The 23,795-nt window shown below is 43.5% G+C and overlaps 2 protein-coding genes across 3 annotated transcripts in view; both read right to left on the bottom strand.

The window, feature by feature from the left end:
* Positions 1 to 23,795, bottom strand: part of mpped1 (metallophosphoesterase domain containing 1) — a gene marked incomplete at both ends in the record, with an annotated part of 407,823 nt that overhangs the window by 348,452 nt on the left and 35,576 nt on the right. The window lies entirely within an intron of this gene.
* Positions 1 to 23,795, bottom strand: part of scube1 (signal peptide, CUB domain, EGF-like 1) — a 174,519-nt gene that overhangs the window by 127,146 nt on the left and 23,578 nt on the right. For both annotated transcript variants that reach the window (XM_080518490.1, XM_080518491.1), the window contains exon 4: positions 10,918 to 11,052. In XM_080518490.1, coding sequence (XP_080374616.1) covers positions 10,918 to 11,052 — 135 coding nt within the window. The remainder of the gene's footprint in view (positions 1 to 10,917; positions 11,053 to 23,795) is intronic.

Genomic DNA, 23,795 nt, shown 5'->3' with positions numbered 1-23,795 from the left:
TTTTCTTTGTACTTCACAATTGTGTGACACTTTGTGTTGGTCTTTCACATGTCACGCCCCACTCCTCAGAGGCCTCTTAGGGGCGTGGCTGGGTGTTTCTCCCTCTCTTGTCTCTCCTCCCCTTTTGGTTGCAGGCAAAGAAGTGGAGCTGCTGAGGGATCTATCTCGCTCCACTGAGCACACTGTCAGGATCCACACCGGCTTTCAGTGGCAGGTAAAGTGCGGGAGTTTAGCCGACATCCCTGTCTGGTCTTGGCTCCAGACTTGCAGGAGGTAAGTGCTGTCACCATCCTTCAACTTTCACTGTTTCACTTGTTTATTTCCTCCTCTTTCTGTCTTTTGTTTTGGCTGCATGGCCTCTCTGGGGGAATAACAGGCATATGCTTCTCCTGAGTGGAGGAGGCTGAGCTTGCATAGCCCCCGCTGGCTAAGAACTGAATGGTGCCTTCAAGTGCAGTAGTACATTCAAACCTCGCTGGTATATAGATATTAAACCAAATAAAAATAAACACTCTCTCTTTAACTGATCTTAACTTAATGGTGTGGTTATTGTGTTTTTCTACCTGGGTTACACATTGATGAGTTTTACTTGTACTTGTCAAAAATGCTTTATCTGACTCATCCCTAAAAATCACTGATCAAACCTTTTATTTCTCATTTCTTTCACATATAAAATACAACTACATGACTGCAGGAAAACTCCCAGCTTCATTTAAAGCAGGGGTGTCAAACTCAGATCCTCAAGGGCCGAAGCTCTGCGTGTTTTCCACGTCTCCCTCCCCTGAATGTCCCGATGCGTCATCACCACATTCAGCACAAAGCCAGCTAACGAACTGCTCATTGCAATCAGCTGTGAGGAAGCAGGGACACATCCAAATCATGCAGGGCTGCGGCCCTCGAGGACCGGAATTCAACACGTGTGATTTAAAACTTGGTCCTGGAGGGCCAGAGTCCTGCAGGGTTTAGCTCTCTCCCAGTTGCAGCACAGCTGTTTGCAATTAAAGGCTCGTTATTGGGCTTTTTTTTTTTACAACCTTGGTGATGACATCATCATTAGATTCAGGTCTGCTGAAGCAGGGAGAGAACTAAAACATGCAGGACACCAGTCCTCCAGGACTGAGTTTGGGCACCCCTGTTTTTTTTTTTTTTTTCCCCACTTCTTTAGATTATTTGGCAGAATAGGTAATGATGCTTTGGGACCATCATTTCCTCTTGGACTGGGTCCTCGGGTCTTGTTCATATTTGTTTTCCCCAGAATGGTTTCTGTGCTACATCTGCCTGTATTCGCCTGCTCTGTGGTGAGAAAAGGTAGAGCAAAGGATGCTTCATTCCAGCTCAATGTGCAGCTTTGTTTAGATTGGGGAGGTCAGTAGGTTTACAACTACTGAAGCTCCTCACTGGGAGCCCCAGCAGGTCCAGATAAAACACTGAGGCAAGTCTTTCTGGCCCAGTAAGAGGCCTCAGGATAGAAGTCTTCCTCTCACACAGTTTCTTGTCTGTCTCTTTTATTACCTTATGTCTGTCTTTCTCTTTCACTCCTCCACTCGCCTTCTCTTTATCCATCTCTCCCCATGTCTCTCTCGCTGTCTGGAGCGCCAACTCCAGATGAGGTCCAAGCATATTACACCCCTGTTATTACAAGCTGACTCTTGTAATGTTACAACCCAAAGCCCCAAAAGTCTGGCTGGCAGAGTATAATGGGGAAGAAAAGAAGGAATGAAGTGGACAACAGAAATGGATAGAGAGAGCAGAAGGAAGAAAGGAATGTGGAAGAGAGAGGAGGAGACTGAGAGCGATCATTTAGAGCCTTGCAGTAGGTCTTCCTCCCTGTTGCCTCTGTGACTGAAAAGAAATGAGGTGATGCCGAACGGCAGTCTCACAACCTGAGCTAGATTTATTGATCACTCAAATAAATAAATACACAAGAATAGTGATACACAAATGGTCTCTCCCTGTCTTTTCACACACGCACACAGGTACACGCACGCACAGGTGTGCATAAATGACGGAAGCCCTACCTCCTCTTCAACAAAGAAAACAAAATATTGTCCCACTCTGGAATAAATTATATATTATTTGCTTTGTCAGTGACTTCTGGTGAGTTGTATTGTTCCCCATAGTATGTGAAAAATGCATCAGTAATATCTTTGGGATGTGATGCTGTTTTTTTCAGAAATTGGATTTAAAAATGTTGCTACTGTGTGGCTGGCTTCACTTTTGCATAATTGAAATACTCCAAGCTCAATTTCCTGATTGACTGTATCATTGATTAGTGAATCGTTCCCCCTCCCCTTTATATATTAACAGGTCATTACTTTAAATCTTTAGAGTATTTCCTTGATTACTCTTCTTATGTTCCTGTTCTGAATCTAAAAAATTTTCCCCCTATTTTTGTTGTTCCCTAATCCCTTCTTTCTTAATTTTAGATGCAAGGGCTATCACATCTCCCCAGATTATATTTCAGGTTTTCGTCACGTTGCATGGATTGTTTCCTGTTATATTTTGAAACCAATCACCTCTTTCTCTGTTTCAGGTTTGTCTTCCTGCTCCTCCATCTTGTGTGATTACCTGACTCCCCCCTAATGTGTAACACCTGTGTCTCATCTTGTCTGAGTGTATTTAGTCTGTGTTCTCCCTTCCTCCTGTGCCAGTTTGTATGTCTTGTCACAGCATCGTAGCGTTTCTCTGTCTGACTCTCTGTTGTCGACTCCAGCTCTGTTTTGTGGATTATTCTCCTTGTCTCACCCTCTGGATACCTCTGCCTCGCTGATTGAACTCCTATGTACCAAACTCTACCTCAATAAAACCCCTGAACCTCCTCCCTCAAGTCCTGCATTTGGGTCTTTCTCTGTCTGAACCAAGTTCTTGACAAGGGCAATCAATTTTCCTCTTATAGCCGCTTTTGCTGCTTCCCATAGCGTAGATGTAGAGACCTCTCCATTGTCATTATATTCTAAATAGCCTTTCCATTCCTGATTAATGTTTTGTACAACACTTGAATTATTAAGGAGGGAAACCTTTAACCACCACTGTCTCAATCTGTTGCCTTTATCCAGGGCCAATGAAAGAACTTGCGGGGCATGATCAGAGACTGTTATTGGCCGAGTACACACAGACCATACACTTATCATGGAGTCAGTGCGTTGTGCTCACATTGGCTGTAGAAGGCACGTGCGTCACCCATACGGGGGTGAATCCGCAGCCCGAATAGAGCCAGAACACAGTGAAAGTTCCTCATGCATGAAAAATGTTACAGCGTGTCTGCATGCTCCAAATCTGTACGGAGGTGGTACTCACCATGTACGGATCCCCAAATTTTGCCCACGTTTTTGCAAGTAGACAGCAAGCACTTGCAAGTACGGCGGGTTGGGACCGATGCTGATGTTCTTTCTCCCGCTGTTGGACTGTGTTGTCCAAGCATCTTGAGCTATCACCATCTCCAGGACCTCTTTGGTCTCCAGCAAGACATCCACACCCAACTCTTTCAGTGTAGGCTGTGCCTCCAGCAGTGTTGTGAAGATGTGGGTACCCAAGTTCAGGAAAATTCTCAGCTGAGCAGGGCACTATGACTGGGCCTTGATGTTCTTCTCTTTGAGATTTTTTTTCATCACTTCCCGGAGTTTTTTTCTCTTCTTCTGCACTTCAGATGAGTAATCTTGGTCAAAATAGATCGTATGGCCTTCAAACTGAACATTATGTTGTTTCCATGCCTGTTGTAGCACTGTGTGCTTCACCTGAAAGTCCAAGAAGTGAACTATAGCCCCATTTCCACTGCACAAAAAGTGCTGGAATGGACAGGTATAGTCAGTTACGGTTCACGTTTCCACCGCAAGAATTTTTGATTTTCTGGAAACAACCGCTCCAAAGGTGGTGGCTTTTCCGCTACCCCTCCATTGGGGTACCCGGGACTATGGAACAGGTCTGAGTTTGAGGATTGGTCAGTGATTTACTACACACCCTCAATATTTTAATATGTCGGCTGGATGAATCCTCTGCTGTTAGTGGGGTCAGCTTTGCACTGGTTGTTTTTTTGTTTGTTTTTTTCCTTTTCCTTTATTTGCTGCTCAACTTTAGTGTTGGTGGTGAAAGAACGGATGTGAGGCAGGGGGAGACCAGGGCTCGGGACTTTGCATCGTGTCTGAAGTTTCTGTTCAAACGCGACGCAGCGGCGGTCAGTGTTCTGTTCAACCGCGTTTTAACAGAAAGCTCGCTGTCCGCACTGCCGGTGGTCAGGCAGAAAGAGGACGTGATGCAAAGAGACGCTCGGAGCAGCCTCCATGCCCGGCATTTGAGCAGAAAGCTAAGGGCTGCGGTGTCCCGGTGCAGCGAGCGTGCCCCGGGCAAGTCGCCGGAGCGTTCGCTCTCTCGGGACCAGCACAGGAGCTGCGGCTGCAAAAAATAAAAGTTAACAAAACAACTAGTGCTAAGTGGAGGATGTAAACAACAACAACAGAGGATTCATAAGATCCAGATCTACTGCCTGGCTGAGATGACTGATACGTCACATATCTGCGGAGCCCTAAGCCCCGCCTACTTTTTAAGCTCCTTTCTGCAGTGAAAACGGGTACCGGACTTGGCTCCGGTTACGCTTCGCCGTACTGCTCCGTAAGGCTCCGTTCCGTCCCTGTACTTTTTGTGCGGTGGAAACATGGCTTAAGATAGATTGCGGGGTGGGCCGTGCCTCTGCGCTTCGGCCCGTGAGCGTGGTGCGCTCTTTCCACTTTAACCTCCAGCCCCTCAGGTAACTTAACCGACTTCCTCAGGAAGTATATCACAAAGTCATCCATGTCATCTGTCTTTGATTCCTCTGGAATCCCGTATAAGCGCATATTGTTGCAGTGCAGTCGCTTCTCCATATCATCGCATTTCTGTGTAAGATCGGCTTCTCTGTGCAGCAGGTAGCTTAGCACTCTCCCATGTATAGCATTGCTATCTTCCGCAGCATTCGTTCTGTTCTCAGCTTCGGTCATTCTATGTTCCAAGTCGTCAGTGCGTGACGCTATATCGGTCAGCTTGTTCTCTATTATGGTGAGAGAGGATTTTCGATCTCGAAATGAGTCTGTATTTTCTTGTCTGAGTTTTTGTAACTCTGCTAGCACGTCGTTGGCCCCTGTGCGAGCCTTGTTATTAGCATCCTTGCTTGTTTTTAGTGGAGTAGCTTCGGCCAGCTGCTAATGGTCTGGTTTTCCATCTTCAGTTTTATTCACTTTTCATTCTTCTCTCTTGTTCATGTTTTGGTTCAGGCTTTCTTTTTCACATAGTCTAGTATTCATTTATTAAAAAGACTTTATCAGACGGCTATTTTTCCCGGGTCTGCAGGAGCTGAAGGGTTTACATGTCGCTTGTGGCCATGACGTAGGTGCAGCCCAGGTTGCTTCAATAGCAGCCTTCAGGTCATCTGCATTGTTGGGTCTGGTGTCTCTCACCTTCTTCTTGACAATAGCTCATAGATTCTCTATCGGGTTCAGGTTAAGCGAGTTTGTTGGCAAAATTAGAAACAAAAGATTGCAATTATTTAAAGGAGCTCGTCCACTGAGAATCAAAACAATTTTTCAAATAGTTCAACTCAAAAAAGAGTGAACTAGATTTTTCTTTTGTGATTGTTTTTTTTTCTAATACTAGTTTTACTGAATGCCCTGTGTGAACTATAGACATATTTCCATGGGAATTTTGTGATATTGGAAACAAGCTCTCAATACTGTCGTGGTGACTGCAGTTTCATTATACAATTTGTAATTTGTGCTTTCTTTTCTTCTTGCAGCTTACATCATGCGCTGTGGCATACTGGAATAGATGGACACCGGTGGAGAAAAGTAAGGTCAAAGAAGCCTTCATAAACAAATGCTGCATCAAAGCCACAACACTGTAAACTACTGGATGGTGCAGACTGATAATTTGTTGAAATGACCATGTTCAAAAAAGCCTGTACAGATTGTATAATGATAATAATGTTAGAATAGCTTTTGCTGTATTTGAATGTTAACTGTATTGTTGTTGTTAACGTTATTACAGCTACTTGAAATACTCATTGTCATTGTAAGTAACTATTGAGTACTGCTGTTTTGAATTTCAATAAAGATTCAGATTGAATCTGTTCAGATTACTTTATTCATTCCAAAAGGCAAATTCCTTCGTGTGTGTGTGTGTGTGTGTGTGTGTGTGTGTGTGTGTGTGTGCCCACATTGGTCATTTTCTTTCCAAAAGAGAAATAAAGGAGCCTTTAAAAGCACTAAATTGAGATTAGACAGTTGTCTCCCATAAGTCTCAAGTATGACTCCCTCTCACCTATTTCTCCTAGTGAATTTTAGGAGAAACATATGAGAAATATTTTCGACAAAATGGAAACAAAATGAGGCTGAGATGAGAATCTCAAATTGGTCTCCCGAGCTGCAGAAGACCAAGCTTTGAGCAGTAAAATTCTCCTCTGGGGATATTTGAAGTTATTCAATGTATGAGATGAATGTCACTTCAATTCACCACTTCACAATCAGTGATGTCAGTTTCCCTGTCTCCAAAATGTGCGTGCACAAGGTTCAAAGTTTGTGTACCGGTACGTACACTCTCCTGCAAAGTTTATTTTTTAAATCACAAACTTTGCATAGGAAGTGGCGTACGCATCTTTCAGGACCCATTTTTTGTGTAAGCAACCTTTATAAATGAGGCCCCATTTCTTTTGCTCCACAGCCCAGGTAAGACGCTCCTGACGCTGTCTCTTGTTCAAGAGTGACTTGACACGAGGAATGTGACAGTTGTATCCCATGTCAAGGATTCATCTGTGTGTAGCAGCTGTTGATGCGCTGACTCCAGCCTCAGTTCACCCCTTGTGAAGCTCCTCCAAATCCTTGAATGCATTTTGCTTGACAATCCTCTCAGTCATCCCTTTTTCTGGTGCACCTTTTCCTACCACACTTTTTCCTTCCACTCAACTTTCCATGAACATGCTTGGATACAGCAGTGGCACCGTCAGCCGGAATTCTGTATGCATCGTTCGTACAATTTTTTTGAAGGTGTGAAAGAAAAAAGTTAAAGTCTGGGCTGCACCAGCGGAGGTTGCAGTTCTGTGGCCGAGTTCTCTGTTAACAGTCCCTCCCCCATACCGACATTTCAGTTTTGTGGACAAGTTCTCCATTAACACCCAGTCACAGTCACTAATCAATAATAGTAGTGACAGTCACTAATAGAACAATCACCCCTCCTATTAGACAATGGAGATTTAACACGACTGCTCAAGGATTCAGACTTCCTCACATTCTTTAAAAAACAATTGAGAATCTTTTTAGAAACAAACTATCTGCCTGGTGTTTCTCCCTAAGTCCTCTGGGAGATGCCTCCAGTTGTCATGAGAGGCCAAATCATTTCTTACTCCTCATACAAAACTGAAAAGGAAATAAGAAAAGAAAAATAATTAGAAGAAAAAAACTAGACCATAGAGACAGCTCATGATTGTGGTAAAACTCTGATGCAAAAGTGCACATCTCCCTCTCAATAAATGCAAAGATTTATCCAAGACGAGAACTTTGAAATAATCTAAGGCAATCCTGACCAACTGTCAGGTTAGCGGTTCAGTATACTAGTGATGAGAAACCCGACTCCTTGAACAGACTCACAGGTTTTTGAGTCATTCATCCAAGTGAATCGGTTGTCTGAGTGATTTGAGTCATTTGATTCAGTTGCGCATGCGCACTATTTCCACCCGCTCCTGGACCTGGAGGCTGAACTGCGACATGAACCACGGGGGAGAATCATGTATTCATAATAAAATGCTGAAACACTTCTCAGGAAAATAAACAATAAGTACACAATAGTTTTTAGTGGTCCTGGTCTCCTTATTCTAGATTATGTGTGTTGTTTTTGAGGTTTAGTTGAATCAGAAAATAAATTAGATAAATTATTAAACTGAATAAATACCTGGCATCCAGAATGGCAGATATACAGTATATATTAATATATACATATAATTTTATAGTTTTTTTTTCCTTCCAACATTTTGATTTTCTTTTTTTAAAAGTATCAATAAATAATGTTATGTTCATAGGGCAGAACTAATTATAGCGGACACTATTAAATGTAACACAATACCCGCTACAGTGATATTTTAACATTGTTTATTGTGTATTTAACCATGTATTATTCATGTATTTATTTCTACAAGTTTTGTGAAACAAACAATGTGTGGGGTTTTTTCTCCGCCGTCACTCAGAAACTTTCTGAGCGGAGCGCCGCTGCAGATTTTCAGGTGAGGGAGAGTCGGAGGACTCACCACTCATCGCTCATGAGGTGAACAACAGAGCGGAAGTGCTACTGACTGATTCAGTGAATGACTCTTTCGAGTTTCGAGGCGACTCGGGCATGTGAGCTGAACGATTGAAAGGTGACTCGGGTATGTGAGCTGAACGACGGAAACGAGGTGAGTCGGTCATTCGTGCTGAACATCACCGACAAGCTGACTCGAGCTGCTGAAAGCCTCATGTGAATGTAAGGAGCCCGAAGCTGCTGTGCTTAGCAGCTAGCGTTAGTGGCTTGGCGACTCGCTGCTTTTAGCAGCTCTTTTAGCTTTACAGCTGCTTTTCTCACAGGGCGACTAAAGTGAATAATGGAGTTAGACTAGTTAGACAGCAGAACAGTGACATTTATATTTTCCTCTCTGCAGCTGGAGGCTGTAGCAAGAATGACTCAGTGAACGAGTTAATGAACGTGACAACTCGTGAGTCACCGTTCAGTAAAGTGACTCGCGGGTTTTGAACGATTCGGTCAAATCCGATCATCACTACAGTATACCTATATGCAGATCAAACTGGTACACAAACCCTTTCATTCCATTTATTAGTCTGCCCAATGACTGCAAATAGATGTGCCAGTGGGTGTATAATAATAATACATTTCATTTAAACATGCTTCAGAACACCCAAGGACACCACTGTACAGTGTACAGTGGTGTCATAAAAACAGGAATCATAAAAACATTTAAAGCAGGAGCAACAAAATACAACAGAATATGGCATTGGGATGGTGAGTGCGTGACAAGGTGGTGTTCATACACCTGAAAAGGTGAGTTTTGAGTTTAGATTTGAAGAGTGGCAGGGAGTTCAGGGGGGAGAGAGTTCCAGAGCTGGGGAGCAGAGCGGCTGAATGCGCCGTGCCCCATGGTGATGAGTTTGGCTGGTGGGACAGAGAGCTGGAGGGTGGAGGAGGAGCGGAGCATGCGAGCAGGAGTGGCGATGTGGAGGAGGTCAGATATGTACGGAGGGGCCAGGTTATGAAGTGCTTTGAATGTAATGAGGAGTATTTTAAAGTTGATTCTTTGTTGTATGGGGAGCCAGTGAAGTTGTTGTAGAATGTGAGTGATGTGATGAATGGAAGGGGTCCGTATGATAATCCGTGCTGCAGAGTTCTGGAGGAGCTGCAGTTTCTGGAGGGATTTGTTGGGGAGACCGAACAGAAGTGAGTTGCAGCAGTCAATCTGGGAGGTGACGAGGCTGTGGACAAGGATGGTGGTGGTGTGGGGGTTGAGAGAGGGGCAGAGACGCGAGATGTTACGTAGGTGGAAATAAGCAGATTGGGTGATGCTATTGATGTGAGACTGAAAGGAGAGTGTACTGTTGAACTTTCATTGCCGTCTGTAAGTGTGTTTTGTTACCGGTAATATGTTGTTTTAACAGATGAATGAATGTTTCGAAATATGGCGCGTGTTGAAACGCGAGTGGTGAAACAAACAAACAAATGCTACATAATGGTGGTAGGCCTCCCTGCACACTCTGTAACAAATGTTAGTGAGATGTTTTGGCAAATGGTGAAGTGTGGAATGCTTAAACCAGGTAAACCAAGACAGAAAAATGAAATGTTACTCACTGCAGTAGGTCAGCTGGTGTTCAAAATATGCCGGCAGACAGCTGCCTATGCGCCTGTGTGAGTGACTGGGTGTGCTAGTGTGTGTGACTGAGCGTAAGCGTCACCGCTCACTCTGTGACGCCTCCCAGCCGTGAAAGTGCTGTGAACGTCCAGGAACTCAACGTTTCACCTGAAGAAACTTCTCGGTAAGATAAAACCTGCTCACTTTCACTGATACACACCTGGACTCTGTCAACTAGTTTTATTAGCTCATAACCTGCCAGTAACCTACCAATACCAGTACTGGTGCTGATGGGAGGAAGACATTCTCAATATGTTTAGAGGATCTCGTGTTTTAGGGATTCATTGGGCCATTACTTTCTTTTTTTAAAGTCTGCTCGTTGACTGAGTCGTGGGTTGTTCAGTTATTATCAATCAGTGATCCATGCTGCCAGATACAGCCTCTCATCAAACATTCCTATTTAGTCCGTAAAAAAAACATTAAAACCAGCGAGGAAACTGGAGGGGGGAGAGAGAAAGAGTGTTTTGGAAAAGATGGGCACATTTTCTTGAATAGAAATTAAAAGCTTTATTTGTATTGTGGTTTTGATTCTTTAAAAACTAAATCAGTGTTAGACACCTGATTGGTTGAGTTTTGAGTTCAAAACTTAAGTAACTTGTAATTGTGATTGATTAATCTCACAACAACAAAATTATGGAATTGCATTGGTTTTTGCAAATATATTGCATTTTTTGCACTTTCTTCATTGTACCTGTCCCGTTGTAGACTAAACAAATGAACAATGTGGATCTGTTGGTTTTTTTGAGAGGTGACTGCCTTTTTATTTTAAACTGGTTCATCCTCCGTAAGCTCAATTTGGGCCGTATGTGTGCAAACAAAGTAGTGTGATAAAAGTGCTTTAAGATACTGTAACAACAACTAACTTTACCTTCGTTAAGGTCGTGTTTTGTGCTTTTCATTCACTTCAGGCCGCTATATTTCAGGAAGCAGTGCCCCTTGTTAAGTATCACACAAAAAACGTCCTTTTGCTTTCATGACATCATCACTGTACCCCGTGCTGTTCTTACCATCAGAGCGGTGGATGCAGGTATGCTGGTTGTCACTGAGGAAGAAGTTCTCTGTGCACTGACACTCGTAGCTCCCCATGGTGTTAACACAAACTTGCTGGCATCCGCCATTGTTGTCCACACACTCGTCCACATCTGTTCAGAGGCCAAGACAGGACAAGGCAAAGAGAGAGACACGGAGATAACAAATCATCAGATTGGGATACATAAATAAATATGTGTCACTTAGCACGCGTGGCAGTGAAATGTTTGATGACATCTGAGTCAGGAATGTGAGGCCTGCTCACTCACTCATAGACAGGAAGAAGAAAGAGATATGAGTTGTCCTTGCAGGATAATAGCCTGATCCCAGTGCACTGGATTGCTGAATCAACTCCTGGTGCAGGGTGGTAAAAGGTTACTGTTCATATGTGTGTCTGAGTGTAAATGCAGTGTGTTTAAATAGCCTCGCTGTGCTGCTGACAGGTCAGTAAATTTCGATTTTGATGGGGCTGAAGTGAAGTAGAAACATGCAACATTCTCCCATGACTTTAACAGGGATCAAACCGGGCTCCCCCTCTGCGTGCATGCACATGTGCTTTCATATACCCTGCAGCTGACCATGGTGACTGTAGTTAGTCTGAGATGCAGAGGTTGACCTCGTGGCCAGTGCACTCAGGTTAGGAGAACATAGACAAACTGAATAAAGAATAAACATACATCCAGATATAAAGGGCCTGTGAAGGAGCGTCACCCAATTTTATTGTCTTTCGATATCAATTATCAACATCTTGAAGTAACTTTTTAACAACAGCTCAAAAAATTCAGAAAACTACACTTTTCTGAAACACTAATGCAAAAACACTGTGTTGTCACTTAAATCATCATGTAGGGTGAAGTAAACATCAAAGATGCTTTGCCACGAGCTACAACTGCGGGAACTACTCTGAAAACGGTTGCAGGTCATCACTTTAAGATGGTATCCTTGAAGCAGCCACATTTTTGGAAATGTATGTAAATGGAGCCGAAAAGAAACGAGTGAATATAAGATGTCATGAAACATTTCAAGCCCACAAGCCAGTCTTAAAAAATTGTAATATCAAAGCCTCTAATAACAATATGTGGTGGACAAATGTTAAAATATTAAAATACATCTAAGAAGAATGTATCAAAATATATCGATATGAATACGCTGTGCATTCATGCTCGACAATTGTGATTTATACTAATTGATTCACAAAAACTGTGCATTTGTCTAATGAATCAATTGATGTTACAATATACATAATACACAATACATAAATGAATACATAAATGCATAAATAAATCAGACCAGAACCAACACTGTAAACAAACTGATCCACTTCTGAAACACTACTGCTGGGAACTGCAAACCGCTTATGTAATTTAGGGGCAAGATAAATATCACTGCTAACCTCATCTACTAAAGTGTTTGTATCATTGAGAGTCAAATCATTATACACAATGTTGACCCAATACTCTCAGTTGATTTGCAGTTCCCCAAAGTCTATGTTTTACTTAAAACAGAAGACAAGACATCACATAACAGTCTGACACTTTATTTAATTGACATTTTACACATTGCCCTGATCTTTTTAAAAGTAAGAGGCAAAACCTCTGGTTTTTTATCCTCTTTTCATTGTAAATTTATCAGTTTGCAAGATGAATGAAGGATCATTCATTTATTGTTCCATGCCTTTTGACTACATTTTACAATACCATCGACAATAAATTGCTGAGAGCTATCAGTTCTGGAAAGAAGACCCGTTCTGGGAAGAATGATGCCATGTTTACCCTTTCTGTTTCCACCTATGTCTCCAATTTGAGGTGGTGGGATTTTCTCGACTTCTTTGTAGTCACTGTCAAGCTCCTCTGGGTTCACCCACATTCAGTTTTTATAGTAAAGCACTGCTCACATAATTACTAGCAAAGGAGAGTGTGAGAGGTCAGAACTGCTTCTACAAGAACCACAAACATATATAAAATATATATATATATTATATATATAATAATATATATATAATATATATATATACAAATATATATGACCCTCGATTTTCTATCTGAAGAGATTTATTTGGTCTCGAAACAATAAAAAATAATAGTTTGATGAGTGAAATAAAAGAACAAAAAACCTAAATGAAGAGAAAGATAGGAATATCGCCATCCCAGAGGGCCGTATAACAGACCTGGAGCAATACACCCGCATGAATATAATTATTGTCAGCGGTCTGGAGACCAGGCCCCGGTCCTACACCAGAACAGTAACATCAACAGCAGATGGGGAGTACACTGACCATGATCGGGACTCCGTGGAGCAACAGGAAACTGCTTTCTATCATAGCTGTTGGGCCCGGCATCCATACTTCAACTTCATGCATGGAAAGGTAATAAAACAGCATGGGGGGGAGAACAGCGAGCCTGAGGGCAACAAACCCCAGGTTGGGAACCAATAGAAGCTGTGAAGCGAATGCAGGGCTTCTTGCTTCCAACCACTCATCGGTCGAACCTGACCTGGACACCACAGGTGTCCGAAATTCAAACTTGGTCAAACTGCCTCCCAACCAACTGCCCCCTTGTGTTTCATCTGATATGTATGCATGTGAACGTTGCATTCACGCACACCACCGCAAGCTTGGGACTCAGGTTTTCCACCTCAGAGCCTCAGAAGAGTTCCAGTTAAGCTTCTGGCACACTGGATCTCTGTGTGGAGAGCCAGAATTTTCCTCCTCTTTTCCTCCTCTCTCTCTCTCTCTCTATTGAGAGAGAGATCACTCCTTCATTAACCCCTCATGCACGCCCCTGCTTGTATCCCCCACCGCTTTTGTTAACTGATCGAGATAAGCTCTCCATATAGTCACAGTGAGCAACCAAACTGCTAACTTGTGCCCCGTGATACATCCGTATCATCACCAGAGTTTGACTGTATGTCTCAACATCCAGTTAAACTCCAGCGTTACAGTAATGACTCTGCCCCGGTGAAACCGCTAGCTCCGAGCATCCCGCGCGTGATGGTGCCCCGAGGGCTGCACAACATAAAGCCACCCGTGTGAGGCGGTTTTAAAACCAGTATTGTCACAATATCTGCATAATTTATCCAGAATTGTCTTTTTAGTTGCCCAACCGATAACTCTGTTTCTTGCAGAACTTAGTTTTCAACATGTTACAGCACTGCTAATCAAAGTCAGTTGTGTTTGTGAAGTGGTGAGAGCCTTTTTCATGCATTTTCCTGCTTATTTTGTTTCTGGTGTAGAGATGAATGTACACCAACACAGCTATTGCTCACCCAAGGTGCTAAACACCCTGTTAACTTGAGAGGTTACAGTTGGAGCAATTAGCATAGAATATAGGCGTGTAAGTCATAGGTTCAGCTCTCACCTGTGCATCAGCAGCAACCTATAGAGTTATAAGCCACAGGTGTAACATCACCTGTGCATTAACAACATGTTGGCACTTTACAAAACGCAGCTTCCACGTGACTCCTACCATGAGTAGTCAGAGACACTGCATGTCCATTCCAACACCTAACTCACCCATGGTTCACTCAACATACATGTATGCACTCATTTAAAGTTTGATCGATGCTGTTGTGTGGAAGCATTTTAATTTATTACGGTGGTACTGTGAAAAAGGAGAATCTACCCTACACTCATTACTTTCCTGCTCCAAGCAGACTCCTCAGGAGCCACATGACCCAGCCCTGCAGACTGTGGTCCTGGTCTCCTATGCCTCTCCACACAGGAGAGAAGAAACCTCAACAGCAACAGCTCAGAGACCTGTGAAGCAGAGATCAGGCAGCTGTTAAGCTATGTGAGGAACCCGGTTGGTCAGGTAGAGCTCACCATTCCGGATGTGTTCGGCCACATTGCACTGCTCTACCAGTGCAAAGCTGAGCTGCAAGCTCTGGAAGCTCAAGAGCAGCTCTCCCAGCTGCAACTTTACAGTTCACAGCTGAGGATTAACAATCCAGCTGAAGCTGGAGAACTCCCGCCTGCGACAGGAGATCCAGGCCAGGGACGATCAGGCTCCTTATAGGGAACCTATTGGGTTACTAACCCGAACTTCTGAGAAAGAAGTTAAGAATGACACTTCATCTCCCTACTCAGCTTAATACAAACATGAAACAACTCTGAACCTTAATGAGAACCAATTCCCCCCGCATCCCTTAAACCAGAAACTGAATTAAATAATAATCAATTAACTCAATTATGTCTATTTATTTTTCACCTCCATGCTTATTATACATATATTACTGTAACTTATGTCCATGCTGCCATTGTCCTTCTTGTATGTAATATTTATGTTACATACAATTTATATTATGCAACTTTTTTTTAACATAATATATGTATATATACATAAAAAGAGCTTTCAGACAACTTTTTACATCTTTTATATAAAACTCATATTGTATCATATTGACCATGTTGTCAGCTATTATTATTATTATTATTATCATACTATGTATTCCATTATTATTATCTACTATACAATGTATCATCCAAATTGTACTTTTTTATTTATTTCTCTCATCTATTTATTTATTCTCTCTACTTATATCTTATATATATATAACATTTGCGTTATAACAACATTACATTGCTTGGATCATATATGAAGGAGGGGGTGAAGAGGGCTATAGTGATAAAAAAGATTACCCATAAAATTAAAAGATTACTACATTTACATTGTTTTTTTTCCTTTCTTTCTTGGATTTCAGGCCCCCCAGCTATATTATTATTATAATTAGTAGTAGTAGTAGTAGTGTTAGTATTGTTATTACTAATACTTTTTTCAATTTATTTAGTATTTATCAACTGGTATTTTTTTTTCTTTCCCATTCATTTTGTTTTAAACCCACAGATTTTGCAGGTGCACTTTGTGTCCTGAGGTAGGCTGGGATCTTCCTTAAGAGTGGGCGGGCCACAGGTCTGGGCGGTCCGTTCCACACCTGGGGCCAATTCCAGTCATTACCCTGCCAGCAATATATGTCCTGTCTGTGTGTGTGTCAGTGTTGGTCTGTTAGTCATCCATGTCTCGTCCGTCCTGTCCAGTGATTTGGAGTCAAGTCTGCTGCGCTCCTCAGGTCGAGGAGCAACATGCTATTCGGCGGTCTGTGCTGTCCTTGTAAATAAAAGACTTGATTGAACTCAGGCTGCCTCCAGAGTCCTGCACTTGGGTCCTGTCTGCTAACCGTGACAGAACAAACCAACCATCATGGACCCAGCGGACTCTGGTCACCAGCTGCTAGGAGCAGTTGGGCGGCAGGGAAGCCAGCTCACGCAACATGACGAGCAGGTGGCTGGTTCTCAACAGTGGATCACAAACCGTTGACCTTTGCGATGTCTAAGGTGACGGAGCCGTGGTCTGCTCGCCAGCAGCGCCATTTGGCGTCCATCTCCGAGTTTACGACAGATATTCGGCATGTGGCTGGTAAGGCGAATTGTGTCACTGATTGTCTGTCTCATGTGCTTGTGTGTCCAGTGCATCTGGGGGTGGATTTTTCTGCTATGGCTGTTGACCAACCCGATGACTCAGACATTTTGACTCTTCAGTCTGTGAGTATGGGTCTTAGGCTGGAGAATGCGGTTTTGGAGGAAGGTGGTCTGTCTCTCCTCTGTGGTGTCTCCACAGGTCGGCCTCGCCCCGTAGTTCCAGTTTCTTGGCACTGGCATGTTTTTGATTCTATTAGTTCCCTTTCTCATCCAGGGGTGCGGTCGTCGGTGAACTTGGTAGGGGCTAAGTTTGTTTGGCCGGGCCTTCACCACGATGTTAAAGAGTGGGCAGCTGTGTGTGTCGCGTGTCAGCGTGCTAAGGTCCACCAGCACAGTAAGTCACCCCTGGAGCCGTTTTCCATCCCGGCGAGACGTTTTGATCACGTGCATGTGGATTTGGTGGGTCCTCTGCCTCCTTTGCAGGGTTTTACACACCTGCTTACAATGGTGGATCAAACCACCAGGTGGCCAGAGTCGGTTCCTCTGTCCATGACTTCCGCAGATGTAGCGCGCGTTCCTTTCTGCTTGGGTCTCGCGTTTTGGTACCCTGTCAGATATTACCTCCGACTGGGGCCCCCAGTTTGTGTCAGAACTTTGGTCTGTGATGGCGGTGTCTCTGGGTGTGCAGGTACATCGTACCACTGCATATTCCGCATACATGCATACTCAGGCGAATGGCTTGTGTGAGCATTTTCACCGGTCCCTTAAAGCAGCACTGCGTGCCGCACTGTCTGATGGTAACTGGGTGGACCGTTTGCCTTGGGTAATGCTGGGGTTGCGTTCGGCCCCAGAGGCGGATCTAAAGCCCCGTTTCCACCACACAAAAAGTACCGGCCTAGACCGGTCTAAACCGCTCCGGTTCGCGTGTCACGACAGGAATGCAGTCTAAACCGCTCCAAAGGCGACCGCTTTTCCGCTCCCCTTCCGTTGGGGCGCCGGGGACCATGGAACGGGTCTGAGGTTGAGGAGCTGTCTGCTGATTGGTCAGTGATTTACTACACGCCCTCAATATATTAATGTGCTGGCTGGATGAATCCTCTGCTGTCAGTGTGGTCAGCTGTGCTCTGGTTGTTTTTATTTTCATTTTCTTTTCTTTGCTGCTCAACTTTAGTGTTTGTTGTGAAAGAGCGACTTGAGGCAGGGGGAGACCGGGGGGAGGGACTTTGCACCGCGTTGGAGTTTTCTGTTTGCAGCATAGCGCTCGCCGTAGCGTGGATGCGCGTCCGGGACACCGGAGTCTGGAGCTTTCAGCTCCGGCGCTGACCGCGCTCCGGCAGCTCCGCTTCCCAGAGGCGGTCAGCGTTCTGTTCAGCCGCGATCAGTGGCGCTTTATCGCGGGGACGGACCGCGGAAACAATGAAAATGAGCTTGGAGCTCGGCGCCTCCATGTTCCAACGCTGAGCTGCCGCGATCAGCGCCGGAGTGGAGAACCTCCTGCGTTTGAGCAGAAAGCTCAGACTCCCGTGTCTGTGCCTCAGCCAACCGGGGGGGAACGCTCCGGCCACTTGCCCCGCACCCGAGCGCTCGAGTGCGGGGCACGTCGCCTCAAGTCGCCGGCAAGTGGCCGGAGCGCTCGCTCTCTCACAACAAACATGGAAGTTGCGCTGCAGCTCGGCCGCTGCAAAAAATGACTGCTGCAAAAAGTCACTTTTTTTTTTTCCGCTGCAAAAACTAACAGTGCAAAGTGGAGAATTTAAACAACAACAGAGGATTCATAAGATCTACATCTGACGACTTTCTTTTGTTATAATGTCACATTTCTGCGGAGCTCACAAGCCCCGCCCACTTTTCACGCTCCTCTCTGCAGTGGGGACGCGACCCAAAATTTCGGTCAGGGTCTCTATTCCGTACTGCTCCGTACCGCTCTGCTCCGTCCCGGCACTTGTGTGCGGTGGGCCGTTGGTATTCAGGCCTCTCACCCAGTAGGATTATGGGAAAAGGGGCGGGGGTTTGAGTTCTCCCATGCCCGGGGTGTTGCTGTACTGTTCAGTTTTGGCAGTTGCTGAATAAAAACATGTGCTTACCTTCAGCTCTGACTCACCCTTCATCTTGCCACATTACTAGAATTTTTACACATTTAAATACATAATATAACTTTGCTGATTTAGGCTCATATTGCCAAATTCTTTTATACATTGGCAACCGTTACTTAAGACAGACAGATTGAAATACAGACAGACAACTCTCCATATACATTGACAAACAGTTTTGCTTCAATAATGCCACCATACTCTTTGTAGCCTGTTGGTTTAAAAAACAATCCAGGATCCACAGAATGAGCCCATCATCAAGATGGAAGCAGGCGGTGAGTCTTCCTGCTGAAATGAATGGCTGTAGGACGTTGCACAGGAGAAATCAGCAAACAACAACCTGGCTATTGTGTTTGGGGTTTCCAGGTGTTTGTCTAGGGCAGGGGTCAGCAACCTATAATGCTCAAGGAGCCATTTGGTCCAAGTTCCCACTGAACACAACACCCAGAGAGCCGCAGACATTTTATTTTGACACACCGGCAGACCATGCCAGGAGGACACGACACACAAAACCTTCTTCACTGCTGGTTGCCAACTTACAACTAATAAACTTAACTACATGAACTAAGGCACAAAAACACAACACAATTATCACCAACACTACAAACATAACATAACCTCCAATAATTACATTTAAAACAAGACAAACAAACTCCCATAATGCATTGCAGCTACCAGCTCCTTTATTGCTACACATTATTCAAATGGAAGATAAATGTGGGAGATCTGGGATTTTTAGAACCAAGAGTGTGAGTGGTGTGGCTTTCAATGTCCTTTAGTTGTTGTGTAATTCACTATAATTTGCCGTCACTCTAAACAAGTCTGCAATGAACCTCCTAGAATTGCAGCACAGCAGTTTTCTTGTGAAAGATGCAGGAAGCTCCCAGCTTCAGATACCAGTTGAGCCGCTGTCATGACCTGCAGCTGCAATTCTACGTTCTTCATGCCATTATTGTTGCGTAATGACGTTACATTGCTGCGTCGTTCACCACCCTACATTTTACCACTCTTTGTAGCGGGACTGCGCTCTGGGTGGCTTTGCTTCCTTACGTCCCGCTCCGGGATGAACTGCAGTGGGACAGAGGCTCAAGGAGCCACAGTGGGGGGATGAGAGAGCCGCGGGTTCCCGACCCCTGGTCTATGATGTCAATGTTAAAAGCTTGTGCATCACCCACCCCTCTTCCTGCCCCATATGCAGAAACCACAGGGCAGCAGTGGCGCTGCCTTGGGGCCCTTACACCATGTAAACACCATTACACCATGTAATTTTTATTTTATCTATTATCATTATTTATTTTATTAATGGGGACCATGTCAACTCAAATTGTGTCAGATGATTTGTCCTACAATCAGACATTCGCTCCAATGTGATGTGGTCTAGTAGTACGTTTTTAAATAACTTTATATTCAGATGCAAACTGAAGCGGGTTGAGCTGAGAACCTGCCGCTATGATGGTGTGATGGTTAATTATCCTGTCCATGGCCTTCATCACAAGATATGTTAGTGCAACAGGCCTGAGGTCGTTTGGCATGCTCACAGTACTTTTTGTGGTATGGGGATTACTGTTGAGTTCTTCCTAGCTGGGGGACTGAGGCGAAAGCAGCAGACTTCTGAAAGAGGAGCTGGAATACTCCACCAAGCTGTTCAGCACAGTGCTTCAGAGTGCAGTCACAGATCTTTAAGGTCTGTCAGGTTGATGCGTTTAATTTAGTCCTTTTAAACTAGCCCTTCACCACCAGTGTTGGGCACATTGTCAAGCTTATTTCCTTTTCGATGCTTGCCCAGCTTGACGGGACATGGATGGAGCTCAAGTACATCAACGCGAGGCCAACTCAGGTTTTAGAAAGTTTATTTCCAGCTTTTTATAACAGGTTGAAAACCTTAAAGAAAATGGTAAAAAAGAGACAAAAGAAATAACTTTGTTCAAATGTTTCCAATGAATTAACACCCTGAGCTTTTTATAATTTTTATCAATTAATTTATTAACTGAATTATCTGCCATTTACCAGAATGTTTCAACCTAAAATGTTCATTTGTTAATTTAAATCATGTACCTTGACGTACTTATTTTAACCATTTAATCAAAGTCTAACTTTTTACAATGCATTTGACCCATAAACGTACTTATTCATTTTGGTCTTTATGTAAACAAAAATCATTACTCTTAACATTTTAGTAATTTTATCCTTCATTGTTTTAACAAATTGCATTATGAAATCACAATATGTATATGTATCTCAAGTGGACCAGACAGCACCCAGTAACAATGAATTTTAACTAAATTGTGCCTCTGCAACAAATTGGTCAGGCCAACCACTATGGTAGTAAAGTTTATGCTTAAATTTGGGTCAAATGACATATAAATCAAAATAGTTCAACAAGTCTGAAGCCACTCACCAACAACGTCTCTGAGCTCCTCCACTGCATTCTCTAACCACACAGGTGCGATCAATTTTAAATCAGAGTAGGAGTCGCACAGGAGGAGCTTAGAGCCCAGGCCCTCCCCTTATGTTGGGCTCCATCTCCTGTCTAAATGTGGCACTACCCCAGCGGTGGGCAATCCTGGTCCTGGAGGGCCGCAGCCCTGCACGTTTTAGATGTCTCCTCACACCAATACAGCTGACAGCTATTAGTGGCTCCTGGTCAAGCTTTCTGCAGAGCCTCATCATGATAATCCAGGTGTGTTTGAGCAGGGAAACATCTAAAATGTGCAGGACTGCGGCCCTCGAAGACCAACATTGCCCACCCCTGCACTACCCCTACACTTGACCCAAGGTGAAGTGGAAAGAATAGGTTAGACTTGAGGTGTTTTCTTCAGTGTTTCCCTTCTTCATTTTTGGCACACCACACATTACTTGAAAAAAGTAATTAGTTATAGTTACCTCTCCTAAAACGTAATTGAGTTAGTAACTCAGTTACTGCAACTTAAAAGTAATTAGTTACCCAACAAAGTAACAGAATGCAAGTAATACGGTAAAAAATTTGTCTCTTCCTCAAACTTAAAAATGAAGTGCAAACATGTATTTTAAACCAGAAAGACTCGTGGAATCCAGGAATAGATGCAAAACATTCTATATTTATTTTTCAAGATTATTTATCACACACAACATATCAAGCAATTTCCAAAATATACATATCAAAATAGTAGAAATCAAAAAATGTAAACTATGCAAACATGTTAACTGACATTTAGCAGCAATCAAGAATACATATTGTAAGCCAGTGTAATAACCAAAAAATATAGTGTCAAACTCTGCACACAAATTAATTTTAGTAGCAATCAGTCCAACTCAAAGTATATACAATATAGATAAATAAGAATACACATTGTCAAGAATACTGTCACAGTATACATACTTTAGGTTCTGAACCACTGGTTGTAATGCAAGAGCAGCAGCTTTTTGAATCTTTGGTCACTGAGTCTGTTTCTCTTTGGAGACAAAACAATTTTGCCCAGACTGAAAACTCTCTCTACTAGTGCACGTAAAGGAGTGGCTGCATTGAAGAGCATTGCAATTTTCTTGATTAGTGGAAAACTTATCAAGGAGTCCAGGCCTTGTGTTGCACACCTGAAATAATCTGCCACTTCGCTTTCTGCTGTTGTCAAGGTACCGTCCTCATCCTCCCCAAAACTAAAGAATCTGTCCTCTTCAGCTGACTTGCTTTGGCTGCTCAGTGGGTGTGGGGAGGTCGTGTTTGTACCTGATTGTTCATCATTGACTCTAATTTTTCGGCACACTGCCAACAGACATGCCTTGGCCTGGTCCTTCTTCCCTCGCTTTCAAGCACCTCTTCAAATCTTCTTTTCATTGCCTGAAATACAGAATGAACCATAGCTTCAAGATGCGTTACACATGCACACTTTATTATTATTATTATTATTATTATTAAATAAATTAACAATTCTTACCATAATTGTGGCTTCAGGGAGGTCTTTCAGGATTTGGAGGCCACTATTAAGGTCCCGTGTCTTCATCATTAATGTTTCCAGTGTGGGCAGGAGCATTCCATAATGGCAGTTGTCTTCTCCTTGGAGTATATCTAGTGCAGCTGTAAAAGGCTTCAGGACAGTGCAGTACTCCTTGATGAAAAGATGTGTGTTGAGCTCAACAAGGGAGGTGTCACAAATCCTAGCCAGGGCGTCATAAAACGAATTCCACCTATGTAGTGCAGGGGACAAGAAGCTTCCTGGATATTATGTCATCAACAGTCTCTGCAGCCACAGTAGAACAGTTTTCTTTGTTCCACAGAGCAGTGCACTTTGCTGTGGTGCTTCTGTAAATTGCTTTTGTTGCTGGCTTTGAGAGGAGTCACTTATCCACGTCAGTGCATGATATTAAGTTGAGGGTGTGCGATGCACACCTTTAGTGGGGGGGGCAAGGTAATCACCATGTCACCGTTTTCTTCATCACTTTGTTGCAAACCTTCATTAATGTCTGTGCAAACGACTTCTTCATCATCTTCTGAGTCGCTTTCTTCAATAGGCTGGTACTTTTTGAACGCTTTAACAAAATTAAACCCGTTATCTGTCACTGTTACCGTTACTTTGTGTGAGATGCCATTTGATGAGTGGATATTATCCAGCTCCATTGCAATTGCATCGTGAGTGTCGCGTCTCTTAAAGTGCCTGCATACGATGGCCGCTTTCCTCCTCTTCATGTCATTAGGACAAATCCAGTGAGCCGTCACACCCAGAAAACATTTGTTATGCGCCGGCGAAATATCGGCAGTTGTTGAAATGTATTCGGACTCCTCAAATGTTTTCTTTAACTCAGTTTTCATCTTAGTATACTCCGCGTCCAAGTATTTCATAAATGATTTTCGACACGGGGGGGGGGACTCCTGCTCGTGCTAGGATCTTATTAACCGGAGCTCTAAATGACTCGGACTCAACTGTGGACAATGGCAACATGTTTTCTACCACATAACCTGCTATCAGTGTGCTCCGCTCTGAACAAGCAACTTGTTTCAGGCTCGTAAAATCAAGTTTGGTCTGTTTTAATGGCGAGGCTTCATCACTGGGGCTCTTGCTTGGGTTCAGAGCAGCAACGAGGGCAATAGGGCCATGACACCATGACAAATGTTTCATTAAATTGGAGTTACTGCACGTAGAAGTAGACAATACCTTCTTTCCAGGACACAGGGTGCATCTTAAGTGTACATTTTTTTCCTTTTGTTTCAATAAATGAAAAGTATGTTGGTACTTCCAACCTGAAAATGTTGTCTTTGAGCTGCTCCTATCCATCGCCATTGTTGTCTCCTGTTGTTTTGATGCAAATTAAGCATACATGGGCTCAGCGTGTGCAGAGGCTCCGCCCACTTTACTCGTTAGCCAGCAGAAATGCGTCGTTC

This window comes from Blennius ocellaris (genome assembly GCF_963422515.1).
Source record: "Blennius ocellaris genome assembly, chromosome: 22".
NCBI classification, from domain to species: Eukaryota; Metazoa; Chordata; class Actinopteri; order Blenniiformes; family Blenniidae; genus Blennius; species Blennius ocellaris.
The sequence above is the reverse complement of the archived record's forward strand: the minus strand, read 5'-3'. Positions and strand labels throughout refer to the sequence as shown.